At 38.9% G+C, this 14,332-nt stretch overlaps 1 protein-coding gene across 3 annotated transcripts in view; it reads left to right on the top strand.

The window, feature by feature from the left end:
* Positions 1 to 14,332, top strand: part of Zbbx (zinc finger B-box domain containing) — a 91,667-nt gene that overhangs the window by 48,695 nt on the left and 28,640 nt on the right. For 2 of the 3 annotated variants that reach the window (XM_075950556.1, XM_075950557.1), the window contains exons 10-11: positions 3,746 to 3,920; positions 8,824 to 8,959. In XM_075950556.1, the coding sequence (XP_075806671.1) occupies positions 3,746 to 3,920; positions 8,824 to 8,959 (311 nt within the window). The remainder of the gene's footprint in view (positions 1 to 3,745; positions 3,921 to 8,823; positions 8,960 to 14,332) is intronic. The other variant, XM_075950558.1, reaches the window with a different exon arrangement.

Below are 14,332 nucleotides of genomic sequence, written 5' to 3'. Positions count from 1 at the left end.
TCCCATGCTTTTTTTGGTAATAGTCCAGCTGGCCTTGGTGAGCTCCCAGTAGATCATCTCCACTGTCTCAGTGGGTGGGTGCACCCCTCGTGGTCCCGACTTCTTTGCTCATGTTCTCCCTCCTTCTGCTCCTCGTTGGGACCTTGGGAGCTCAGTCCAGTGCTCCAGTGTGGGTCTCTGTCTCTATCTCCATCCATCACCAGATGAAAGTTCTAAGATGATATGCAAGATATTCATCAGTATTGCGCTAGGATGGGGTCATTTCAGGTTCCCTATCCTCAGCTGCCCAAGGAACTAACTGGGGACCTCAGCTTGGGCACCTGGGAGCCCCTCTAGGGTCAATTCTCCTGCCCACCCTAAAGTGGGTCCCTTAACTAAGAATTGTGGTTCCGTGCTCCCCTATCCAACCTTCCTTTATCCCGATCCTCCTATTTCCCCAAGTCCCCCCTCCTTCCCTTCTACCTTTTCTCTCCCCATCTCCCCTTACCCCCTTCCCACCCCACCCCCAAGATCCCACTTTTCTCCCCGGCAATTTTGTCTACTTCCCTTATCCAAGAGGATAACGCTATGTTTTTCCTTGTGTTCACCTTCTTACTTAGCTTCTTTAGGTTCGCCAATTGTAGATTCTGTGACCCCTATTTATGGCTAGAAACCAATTATGAGTGAGTACATCCCATGTTCTTCTTTTTGGGTCTGGGATACCTCACTCAGGATAGTGCTTTCTATTTCCATCCATTTGCATGCAAAATTCGAGAAGTCATTGTTTTTTACCGCAGCGTAGTACTCTAGTGTGTATATATTCCATACTTTCTTCATCCATTCTTCCATTGAAGGGCATCTAGGTTGTTTCCAGGTTCTGGCTATTACAAATAATACTGCTATGAACATAGTTGAACAAATGCTTTTGACATGTGATAGAGCATCTCTTGGGTAAATTCCCAAGAGTGGTATTGCTGGGTCCAGGGGTAGGTTGATCCCGAATTTCCTGAGAAACCGAAACACTGACTTCCACAGTGGTTGCACAAGATTGCATTCCCACCAGCAATGGATGAGGGTACCCCTTCCTCCACAGCCTCTCCAGCAAAGGCTATCCTTGGTGTTTTTGACTTTAGCCATTCTGACAGGTGTAAGATGGTATCTCAAAGTTGTTTTGATTTGCATTTCCCTGATTGCTAAGGAAGTTGAGCACGACCTTAAGTATCTTTTGGCCATTTGAACTTCTTCTGTTGAGAATTCTCTGTTCAGTTCAGTGCCCCATTTTTTAATTGGGTTAATTAGCATTTTAAAGTCTAGTTTCTTGAGTTCTCTATATATTTTGGAGATCAGACCTTTGTCTGTTGCGGGGTTGGTGAAGATCTTCTCCCAGTCAGTAGATTGCCTTTGTGTCTTAGTGACAGTGTAATCCATCATATAAATAAACTGAAAGAAAAAAACCATATGATCATTTCATTAGATGCTGAAAAAGCATTCGACAAAATTCAACATCTATTTATGTTAAAAGTCTTGGAGAGATTAGGGATACAAGGGTCATACCTAAATATAATAAAAGCTATATACAGCAAGCCGACAGCTAACATCAAATTAAACGGAGAGAAACTCAAAGCCATCCCGCTTAACTCAGGAACACGACAAGGCTGTCCACTTTCGCCATACCTCTTCAATATAGTGCTGGAAGTTCTAGCAATAGCAATAAGACAGCATAATGGGATCAAGGGGATTCGAATTGGAAAGGAAGAAGTTAAACTTTCGTTATTCGCAGATGATATGATAGTGTACATAAGCGATCCCCAAAACTCCACCAAAGAACTTTTACAGCTGATAAACAGCTTTAGTAATGTGGCAGGATACAAGATCAACTCCAAAAAATCAGTCGCCCTCTTATACACAAAGGATATGGAAGCAGAGAGGGAAATCAGAGAAGCTTCTCCATTCACGATAGCCACAAACAGCATAAAATATCTTGGGGTAAATCTAACCAAGGAAGTGAAAGATCTATTTGACAAGAACTTTAAGGCATTGAAGAAAGAAATTGATGAGGATACCAAAAAATGGATGGACATCCCTTGCTCTTGGATTGGGAGGATCAACATAGTAAAAATGGCAATTCTACCTAAGGCAATTTATAGATTCAATGCAATCCCCATCAAGATCCCATCAAAATTCTTCACAGATCTGGAGAGGACAATAATCAACTTTATATGGAAAAACAAAAAACCCAGGATAGCCAAAACAATCCTATACAATAAAGGATCTTCTGGAGGCATTACCATCCCTGACTTCAAACTCTATTACAGAGCTACAGTAACGAAAACAGGGTGGTACTGGCATAAAAACAGAGAAGTCGACCAATGGAATCGTATAGAAGACCCGGATTTTACCCCACAAACCTATGAACACCTCATTTTCGATAAAGGAGCTAAAAGTATACAATGGAAGAAAGAAAGCATCTTCAACAAATGGTGCTGGCACAACTGGATGTCAACCTGTAGAAGAATGAAAATAGATCCATATCTATCACCATGCACAAAACTCAAGTCCAAATGGATTAAAGACCTCATTATCAGCCCGAAAACACTGAACCTGATAGAAGAGAAAGTGGGAAATACCCTACAACAGATGGGCACAGGTGATCGCTTCTTAGGTATAACCCCAGAAGCACAGGCATTAAGGGCAACATTGAATAAATGGGACCTACTAAAACTGAAATTCTTATAACATTCTGTGCTGAAGTCATCTAGACCTGGGCATTTTTTGGTGGGGAGACTTTTAATGGCTGCTTTATTTCTTTAGGGGTTATAGGTCTATTTAAATTGTTTATCTGGTCTTGATTTAATTGTGGTATATGGAAGCTATCAAGAAAGTTGTCCATTTCTTTTAAGTTTTCCAATTTTGTAGACTACAGGTTCTTGAAGTACAATCTGATGATTCCCTGGATTTCCCTCAGTGTCCGTTGTTATATCTCCCTTTTATTTCTAAAAAAAAAAATAATAAAAAATAAAAAGCTTCCAAGATTTTAAGTGGAGAACTCTCTATGTAGGTGATATTTGAGAAATTGAATAGCATGAGGAAAATCGCTGTGTAAAGAAGTCTCTGAAGAGGATATTGATCTGATGGTTCACACTTCTCCAAGATTGTAAGAATAGCTGGATTAGGTTGAGTGATAGGGGAAAGAGGAAATGACGGTATAGGTCAAGGAGAGAGAAAGTACTTTAGGCACTTTGTATTCCCTGAGAGAAACTTTGTATTATAGATAATTAAAAGGTTTTGAGCACACTGACAGCAAAAATTAAAATCACACACACACACAAATCTATACTCATATCAACTAATATAATTGCATGCCTATAATCCCATAACTCAGGAGACAAAAGTCAGATATCTCAAATCTGAGAACAGTCGTGGCTACATAGAGAATTAGACCCTATCTCCTAAACACAAAACTGCTCTAACGTGAGAAGGTAAGGGGCATAAGATTGGGGGAAGAAGAAGGATGGATAATGTGTACCTAGCAGGACCAGCTATAGAGGAGGAAGAACGGACATAAAAATCATCAGTTTATAGTTTCTTACGTTATCATCTTCTGAGAAGACCGTTCGTAACTACCAATAGAGCCTTAAAGAAAACAAAGTATTTAGATGAATGTTATATAAAAACATATTCTTCTGAATTCAATATTTCTGCTCTCAAGTCTTATAAAATGCAGGATGTTTAATAAATACTCTTTGCTACATTTCTAACTTGTTAGGTAGAAACTACAGCAGCAGAAGGAGGAGAAAGTACAAATTCGAGGTACAAGCCCTTGTGTGAAGCGCCTTTTGATGAAGAAGCGTCTGCCCAGTCCTTTCGGGAAGCCTTAACCCAGTGGAGAGCTGGACATCAGGAGGAAAACAGACAGCAGAACGAACATGCAGCAGAACCAGGTATGAGCATTGTTCAAATATTCGTATAACAACATAAAGGAATCTTCATGTCTTTTCACTCCTGGCAAAACATGAATTCTCAAAAACAATAAAGAACAATTTGATACGGCTTCTCAAGGGAGTTTTGTGCACACACTAGGTGGTCAATGGTGAGTTGTTTCATATTTATGAGGAAAGCAATGATCGTGAAGCTTGTTTGCCTTGGTTTTCTATGTAAATTCAGATCATCGGATGAACTGAGCATTGAAGCATCGGCTTTTTTTTTTTCTTCTCCAAGGAAGCAGTCATTAGAAAACGATTCCGTTTTAGGTCTGCTGTTGTAATGGGCAGGAAAGCAAACAACCGTGTAGATGCAGTCGGTCTATAATATTTCTTTTCAGTATGACCTAATCTCTGGCAGAGCAACCTAAAGGATAAACAATTTATTTTAGCTCACAGTTGGAGATGATACAGCCCATCAAAATAAGGGAATAAGCAGGTGACTTCAAGGCCACAGGAGCAGATGACTGGACTCCTTGTTTCTTCCACCACAGTAGAGCAGGCAGCAGAGACAAGGCAGGAAGGTGAATGATGCTAAGTGTCTCACAGCATGCCTCGGGGGCTTTACTTCTTCCAGTGAAGGCTCAACCTCCATAAACTGCACAGCCTCCAAAACAGAACCATGAACTGAGCGGATGGGAGAACAAATGTTTACATGGAAACTGTAAACCATAACTTGCAGGTTGAATATATAACCACAGTAAACCTCACAGATTTTCGTTTGTAACATTTTTTTCTTTCCTTAAAAAAAATTTCTTTCTTGGAGCTGGTGGCTCACACCTTTAATGCCAGCACTCAGGAGGCAGAGGCAGGCAGATCACTGTGAGTTCGAGGCCAGCCTGGTCTACAAGAGCTAGTTCCAGGGCAGGCACCAAAGATACAGAGAAGCCTTGTCTCGAAAAGAACAAAACAATCTTTGTAATATTTTAGTTTCAATTTCTGGTTTACATATAAAATAATAGGTTTCTTTATGGCATATTCACATGAACTATACTGACTAATTTTTGTGTCAATTTGACATAAACTGGAATCATTTGAGAGGATCAGTTCTCAGTTGAGCAAATACCTCCATTACATTGGGCTGTAAGGCAAGTCTATATGACATTTTCTAAATTAGTTCTTAATGTAGGAATGCCTTGCCCATTTTGACTAGGGCCGTCTCTAAGGTGGTTCTATAAGACAGAAGGCTGAACAAACCAGAAGAAGCAAACCGCTAAGTAACATTTATCCATGGCTGCTCCTGTCTTCAGGTTCCTGTCCTGTTTAAGTTCTTGACCTGACTTCCTTCAGTGATGAACAGTAGATTGTGCATGCAATAAAACCTTTCCTCTGCAACTTTCTTTGGTTCCTCACAGCAATAGTAACCCTAAGACAGCCTCTATATTAGTAGAATGTAACCAGGAAATGCAACGAAGCAAAGACAATACACAGAACCCCAGAAACACACTTAAATTCCAACTTTTTGAGTTTAAAATAATTTATTGCACATGAAGTAAAAGATAGAGCCTGGCTTTGAATCTTTTTCATATTGGGTGCATTGGAAATATTTTCTTAGACATAAATATTGAAAGAATCTTGCATTGCAAATCTTAGAGGTATTATAAAAGTTGATACACTAGTACAGAAGCTCTTACCCTGCTACAGAACGTAGACATTTGCTGCAAGCTAGGTCAGCTAGTCAATGTTCTGAATGGAGTAGGGAAAAGGTCATAGACAGCGCATGAATAAATGAGCATCCTGTGTTGCAATAAAGCCTCATATTTATGAATACATAAATCAGTCATAGGAAAGTGATAGGTCAGATTTGGACAACAAGCTCTAGTGTGGTGATCCTTGACTCAGTAAACACATTTTTTTTCTATTTCTGTCACTAGTTATAATCAGAAATAATGGTACAATTCATATGGCAGGGTAAGGATGTTACTTCACTTTCTGATTCAAGACTTACATTATCTCTCTTAGGCTTTGTAGCATTTTGTAGTCTGCAGCACCTATGTTTACTTAAATTTACCCAGAGACATTGGTGGGCCATTAGGTGGATGTCACAAGGCCACTTAGGTGAACAGGGAACAATGGCCTATCACTAAGAATGGTTATACTTTTCTCATGAAAGCTGCAGTGATCTATCTTCATGGGTAAATACACGTCAGGTACAGATTTGTTTACCTTGCCTGCAGTAAGCTAGGTAAGCCTTATGTATCCCCCTGGTACCCTCAGAAAACTGCCTTATATCAAGGCTGTCATTTTACTATGCGAAAAGTACAGCAACATCCATGATATTCAGTGTTCTTACCATGTGCCACATTTCATGCACAAAAATATGTACGGTTGCCATTTCACCTATTATCAACATTTTCTCTTATGTGCCACCGTTTCTCAGTCTAAATGTTGATTATTGTTTAGAACATTTCTCATTTTGATCATATAGAACAATACTACCGTACATTTTCTTGTACAGATCTTGAAATATAACCCGGATATATTTCCAGGGATGCCAGTACTTGAGATGAGAACAGCTGCGTTACCAGAAATGTTTGTCCTCCCCTAAACTAGATAAACATGAACCTCTCAGAAATGTCCTTTCATAAATTGGCACTCCTTCTGAAGAGTGTAAGAGTATTTTGTTGTTCTCTTTATCATGAACACTTAATATTTTCAGACACTTAGAATTTGGTTCGAATAATGGGGATAAATACAATGCTTAAATTGTATAGCTGTTATTGCAAATTACTTTAAGAATCCTTGAATTTAATACCACTTAGCGTATCAGCATGATTTAAACATCTAGGTTGTCCAGTTATTTCAGTCACTGATTTTTACCTTAATTTTAGTCATCCACAGACTCCTTTTGGTGCTTTCTCTGGCCTGGGCTTTTCTGTGAGCTAAGGCTGTTTTTTCTCTGACCTTTCTTGCTGAAATGTTCCCTCATTGGCTTATTTGGACGCCTCTACTCTGGATCTTTGTGCTATGTATTAAGGAAACTGCCCCCATCACAAAGAGATGAGTGTTAGACCAGTTCCTAGAAAAAAAAGGCCGCTGAGCCAACAACAAGGCAAGGAGGCCCTAGCAACAGCTCATGAGCCTTTCTCTGAGGAAGACACACATCATGAATCTGTATGTCCTTGAATTGACTAGCATGCATGGTTTCAACGAAAGTATCTTGCTTAATGTATACTTAGCTAAAGAGTGTTCTCCTAGCGATTTGTGATTGTCATTAACCACAGATATCAAAACACTGATGAGCACACGAAGCCGGGCCAGGCCTCGTCTTCATTTGCTGAGACTGTGCCACTGGTGAATGGAGAAAAGGGAAGCACAGGCTGTTTGCTTTCACCCCTACTTCCCTCTACTGTTTCCAGATTTGGGAGTCATTTCTCAAGCACAGTTGTTCTTTTCTCTGAAAAATGCTCTTCCTTCTACCCACCTTCAACTTTTCTATCTCAATTCTTTTAACTTCAGTAAGGTGTGTGCACACATATGCACACACACATAAACACACACACCTGCCCCTCCTGCTATAATGTTCATATCCACAATTCACATTCTTAATTCTTTTTCTTCTTCCATTTATAGATTCTAGTTGTTGCTCTTAAGATTTCTTCTCTCTCTTTTCATCAAAGAAGTTGACTAAGTCCATTATTTTGCTTATTTAACTGCTTTCATTTGGCTGCTCCTCATTGCTAGCCGCTAAAGTCTTTACTGTGAGGTTGGGACCAGCTTAGCATTAGAATCCCTACAAATTTTGTTTTGAAACCTCACCACTCCCTTTTCCTATTTTCTTCCAGCATTTCATTCTGGGGGATGCTGCAAGCTCGAGAATGGGGAGGGATCTGGAGGTCAGAAAAGTGACCAGTCCTGGATTTATCAGCTTCCTTATCTCAGATGCTTCATTGCTTTCACATAGCTCTGAGTAGTTTTGTAGTCAGTGTCACTTCAGAAATAATAGCATTTGCATGTCTAGGACTGTAGTAGTAAGAGCAGCGGGGCTGCATTCCCAGCACCCTGGCCGCCTGGCTAACTTATTCCCCGAAATAATTACACGGAAACTGTATTCTTTTAAACAGTGCTTGGCCCTTTAGCTCTAGCCCTTACTGGCTAATTCTGATATCCCGATCAACCCATCTCTAATAATCTGTGGGCACTGGTCTTACCGGGAAGATTCTAGCCTATGTCCATCCTGGGTAGGAGCTTCATCGCGTGTGTCTGCCCGGGAGCGGGGCATGGTGTCTCTCTGAGGCATCTGCCCCCGAGAGGAGAGCTGTGGAGTCTGAGCTCAGTTCCTCTTCCTCCCAGCATTCTGTTCTGTTTTCACCACCCACCTGTGTTCTAACCTATGAGGGCCAGCCAAGCAGTTTCTTTATTTTTTAACCAATGACCTTCCTCTATCATATGACTTCAAAGGCAAACGTTTGTGGGAACCGATGTTTTCTTCATTCTGAATAAGATATAATTCATCACAAATTATTTATTTTTTATTAGCCATGATATTTAAACATTATTAGAATTGGCTATAATACATACTTTTGTTTGTACACGTGTCTCTGTGTGAGGATTCTACATGGTATTTACCTTGTTTCTTTTAAGAGCATGTTGTTTTTGTAAAGATTTTGACTCATATAGTTTTTTTTTTTGGATGAGATTTTGAAGATACTGTCCACAGAATCATGTATTAAAACCAATATTTTAGAAATCCTTTAACATTATTTACATCTAGGACTTGATATTATATCAACATTGTATGTCATAATATAATAACAAATATCCTTACAGAGATAGGTACCAAAGAACTGATCTCCACAAACAATGGACTATCTAAAGAAAGAATATAATAATTCACAGGCATGGCTACATTAATTATGTGCAGTGTGTATTTTTATAGACTCAGTGGAAGAATGTGAAGTACAAACTAATTTGAAAATTTGGACTGAACCAATTAATATCGAATTTACAGAAGACAGTCTGACATATATGGAAAAATTATGGCTTAAAAAACACAGAAGGTATGTAGTGCAATTTTTCTGCTTGTTAGGAAATAGAAGTTATTTATGTTTCTTATTTGTGGGACATGGCTTTATGAAGCAATTTTGTATGTATGTTACTTATTTTTATTTCCAATTTTAAAGCAATTTTAAATTCCTGTGAAGCTTTGACTATTAGCAACAATTTTAATTAATCTATATACAAACACATATATGGTATAGTCTATCCTTGAGAAATATAAAAAGATACGTAGCTGCAGAAAGGGATTTAAAATCAAGGTTGCAACATGAAACCAACATGATAGATGAGTAGATGTTATCATCCTTGGTAATTTTAACAAAGTTTCTGACTTGGCTCGTCATAAGCTCAATTTATTACACAGCAGAGATGCCTACACTCAGTTCCTTCCAGCTTTCTAGAGGATGGGGAAAGCACATTCTTCGGTAGGTCTGATGCTAAGTTCCGAGTTGTCACGGTTCCGATGCCTCATGAGTGACTTGGGGCTAGGATGGTGGTCTCTGGTCACATTTTGAAGGAACAAATGCAGGGGAAACTCTCTAGAGTGAGGCTGGAAAGTGATTGCAAGGCCTGTGCATCATCATAGGACAAACAATCTCCTTTTTGAGGTAGCCGATGTCATCTTTGGCACATTCTCAAACATATTTCCTGTGAGTGTTATTTTGTCTTCAAGTTTTTTCTAAGCCTAGTCCTAACTCTACTTTGCTGTTCCACTGATGATTTCCCAGTTCTTTCGCATTTAAAAATTAGAGTTCTTCAAGGCAGGGTATTATTTTCCTTCTTTTCTCTTTAATTAGTGCTGACCTCCTGACTGTGTGTGTTGTGTGTGGGGATCTGTTGGAGCATTGTCAGACTTCCAGGGACCACATCCTAAAGAGAAGTGACCCAGCCTCCCCTAGCAGCTATCAACTATCAATCGATCCTCAACTAGGGTGGGGCTCCTGAACTCCTTTCCCATATCATCTCCTTTCCTAACAGTTACTGTGTGTTAATGTATGCAATAACCCTGTCATCCTCAGAATACATCTTTTCTTCCCACTCTTCCCTAAATTCTGTTTCCTCTTCTATGCTTTTCTCTTATCCCTGGGAAGAGGGGGCATGTGGTAGATATCCCGCTTATGGCTGAGCACACCACAGACACTTATTCTCTTCATTTCAGTCACTGACAAGTCTTTTTAAGCTGTCGCCCCACTGTACAAAGAAGGGTTTCTAATGAGGATTGAGGGCTGCATTAATCTATGGATAGAGAGATCTGTGTTCAGAAAGCAGATAAATACAATGTCTTTTGGCAAAATAATAGCAGTGGCACTCTCCTAGGTCTAGGAACTCTCAGCCACAAGTTCTTAGACAGATTTACTTTATATTTACACGGATTTCTATCAATAATACTGAGTATGAGGGATAGATAAATAAGTCTGTGAAGTGCCTGTGATATAAACACAAGAACCTAACTTAATCCCAGAACTCACATAAAAATGCTGTGCATAATAGAAATGTTAACAGTCCCAGTGCCATGGAGGCAGAGACAAGCAGATATTTGGGACACATTGGCCACACAGGCAAAATCAAGACCAGGCAAAATCATGATCAGTGAGAGACTATGTACAATAAAATGGAGAGTAGTTGAATGTATGAATGGCCAGCCTTCTCACACTGCCACACACATGAGCATACAGATTCATATACTTGTTTATACAAAAAACACACACACAGAAACACACACAAACATACAGTCATGATCAAAACTATTTCAATAAAAATTTACTGAATTTTAAAGAGCAGATGAAGAGGTGACTACTGTTAAAAAAGGCATTTTTGCCTTTATTTATGTGGCATGGTTCTGTGGGAGGCGCCAGAGTTGGGATAACAGAAATATAGATTTTGTTTGTATTAGCTAGTTCCTTTCTCATGGGCAAAGCACTTAAATATTATTGATATAAATTTTCTCTAATTTAATATACTGAATTTAGAATAATTAATTTGTAGTATCCCTGTTATTAGCCCTACTATCAGGATTCTTAAGTCTTTACTTACAAAATCACCCATCTATCAGTAAGCAGAATATTGTTAGGCATCATTACATTGACATTTTTTCCCAATCATGTCTGGTTCTATCCTAAGTGTCTGGGCCATCCAACCTGTGGTCCTGGCACTGCAGGCAGTGTCGGAGGTAGACTGACTCTCGTGGCCATGGACCTAAGGCTGTACTAGTCATTGTGTGCCGTCCTACAATCTCTGCTCCACCCTTACCTTAGCACTACACATAGGCAGGACAGACAATAGGTTGAAGATTATGTGGCTGGCATCCTAATCCCTCCACTGTAAGTCTTGACTGGTACAGGAAAAAGCTAGTTCAGGTTATGTATTGATATTTCTAGGAGTGTTAGCTGGGATCATCCTTGTAGATTCCTGGGAGTTTTCCTTGCTCTAGGATTCTTCCTGACTGTGAAATACCCCCTTCCTCTTTCCAGAAATTGCTTTCAGTACTCTCTCCCTGTCCACCTTCAACCTGTTCTCTCATGTTCCTATTCCCACCCATCCCATCTCCCAAACTCCACCCATGAAGCCTCCTCTATTTTCCCTTCCCAGGGGGATATGAGTGCCTGCCCTTGAACCCACCTTGTTACCTAGCTCCTCTGGAGCTGTGGACTGTAGTATATAGACCATATATCTACTTATGAGTGAGTACAAAACACGTTTATCTTATGGTTCTGGGTTACCTCACTCAGGATGATTTTTTTTCTAGTTCTAGTTCCATTTATTTGCCTTTAAATTTCATGATGTCATTGTTTTTAACAGCTAAGCAATACTCCGAGTGTAAATGAACCACATTTTATTTATCCATTCTTCAGTTGAGGGGGCATCTAGGTTGTTGTAAGATCATGAATATTACAAATAAAGATGCTATGAACACAGCTGAGCAAGTTTCCTTCTGGTATGATTGAGCATCCTTTGAGTATATGCCCAAGAACAGAGTCTTGAGTAATTTATTCAGGACTTTCTGAAAAAATCACCATATTGTTCTTGATTTTTTTTTTGTTTTTGTTTTTTTGAGACAGGGTTTCTCTGTAGCTTTGGAGCCCGTCCTGGCACTAGCTCTTGTAGACCAGGCTGGCCTCGAACTCACAGAGATCCACCTGCCTCTGCCTCCCGAGTGCTGGGATTAAAGGCGTGCGCCACCACCGCCTGGCCACCATATTTTCCTTGAAAGTGGCTATATGTATTTGCACTCCTACCAATAATGGAAAAGTGTTGCTCTTCCTCCACATTCTGTTTGGATATTAATGCTTTTAATTTTAGCCATTCTGACAGGTGTAAAATGGAATCTCAGAGTTGTTTTGATTTGCATTTGTTGGAGGAAGGCCACTTTTTTATCCCTGGCCTCTTAGCTCTGAAACAATCACACAGAAACTCTAGTAATTAAATCACTGCTTGGCCCATTAGCTCTAGCTTCTTATTGGCTAACTCTTACATATTAATTTAACCCATTACTAGTAATCTGTGTATTGCCACATGACTTGTGGCTTACCAGCTAAACTTCTTGCGTCTTTCTCTTCCTCCTCCCATGTTATAGGCCAAGCCAGTTTCTTTATTCATTAACCAATAAAAGTAACACATAGACAGAAAAACCTCCAACACCATGCATTTTGATAACTGCCAAGAACTTTGAAAATTTCTTTAAGGATTATTCAGTAATTTGAGATTTTTTTTATTTTGGATTCTCTGTTTAAATCTGTATCACATGTTTTGATTATTTTGTTTTTTCATATCTGCTTTCTTATATTCTTTATATATTTTGGAGATCAGCCCTCTGTTAGATGTGGGGCTGGTAAAGCTCTTTTCTCATTCTATAGGTGACTTTTTTTATCCTATTTACAAAGTCCTTTGCCTTATTGAAGTTTTTGAGTTTCTTGAGGTTCCATTTATTAATCGTTGATCTTAGTGCATGTGCTACTAGGGTTCTATTCATTAAGTTGTCTCCTGTGTCAATGCATTCAAGGATATTTCCCACTTTCTCTTCTAGCAGGTTCAGTGTAACTAGATTTATGTTGAGGTCTTTGATCTACTTGAGCTTGGAGATTTATAGCATGATAGATATGGCTGTATTTGCCTTCAACATGCTGATGACCAGTTATGTTAGCACCATTTGTTGAAGATGCTTTCTTTTAACCATTTGTATAACTCTGGCTTCTTTATCAAAGATCAATTGTATATAGATTTGTGGATTTATGACTGGGTCTTCAATTTGTTTCTATTGCTTCACCAGTCTGTTATGCCAATAGTGTGCTGTTTTTATTACTTTAGCTCTGTAGTAGAGCTTGAAATCAGGGTTAGCAATACCTTTGGAAGTTCCTTTATTTATAGAATTGTTTTAGCTATTCTCAGTTTTTTGTTTTTCCATATGAAGTTGAACATTGTTCTTTCAATATCTGTAAAAATTATGCTAGAATTTTGATGGAAATTGTGTTGGAAATATAGAATGCTTTCAGTAAGATGCCCACTTTTCTATGTTATTCCTACTGATCCATGAGCAGGGGAGATCTTTCCATATTCTGATATCTTTTCTAATTTTTTCTTCAAATATTTGAAGTTCTTTTCATGCACCGCTTCACTTGTTTGGATAGAGTTACTCAATATAAATATTATTTGTGGCTAATGTGAAGGGTGTTTTTTTCCTGATTTCTTTTTCAGCCCATTTATCATTTTTACATAAGATGGCTACTGAAATTTTGAATTAATCTTGTATCTAGCCATTTCACTGAAAGTGTTTATCAGTTTTAAGAGTTTCATGTAGAATTTTTGGGGTTGCTTACATATACTCTCATATCACTTGCAAATATAAATGTCTTAGTCAAACTCTGTATGGAAGGAATCTCTCAAAGATTTTTTTAAAAGGTAAAGATTAGAAATACAATAGATTTTGTATTTATGTGATTTGTACAGTATTTAGAAAAGGCAGCTATTGTATTTACAAGTAGAAAACTATAGACTGCAAAATGAGACTGTAGCTAGGAATGTGTGCTTGATGAGGCAAGGGCCTCACATTCCTGCTCTTGTTTTCTCTGCCTATGTAATTTAGAACAACTAGGTTCTTCTTTCCCCCTCAATTTCATCTTTCAAAATGAGGATCAGAGTAGAGATTATTTAATCTAATGTCTAATAACACTGAAAGTTCCAAAAGGAGTTAGAACAAAAATGGGCAATTTTTACCTTTCTTTTGGCGTTAACAATATCAATGAGACAGCCTTGTCTTTTAATGGCAACCACGTGTGCTTGCAGGATCTGGGAGGGGTTCAGCTGTCTTTAATTACCTCCCGCATGAACTTTCTCCTCACAACTCTCTGAACATCCTCCAGAATTAATATACACCCTTG

Source organism: Microtus pennsylvanicus, chromosome 16, assembly GCF_037038515.1.
Source record: "Microtus pennsylvanicus isolate mMicPen1 chromosome 16, mMicPen1.hap1, whole genome shotgun sequence".
In the NCBI taxonomy this organism is placed as follows: domain Eukaryota; kingdom Metazoa; phylum Chordata; class Mammalia; order Rodentia; family Cricetidae; genus Microtus; species Microtus pennsylvanicus.
Note: the sequence above shows the minus strand (reverse complement) of the source record. Positions and strands in the feature narration are given on the sequence as shown.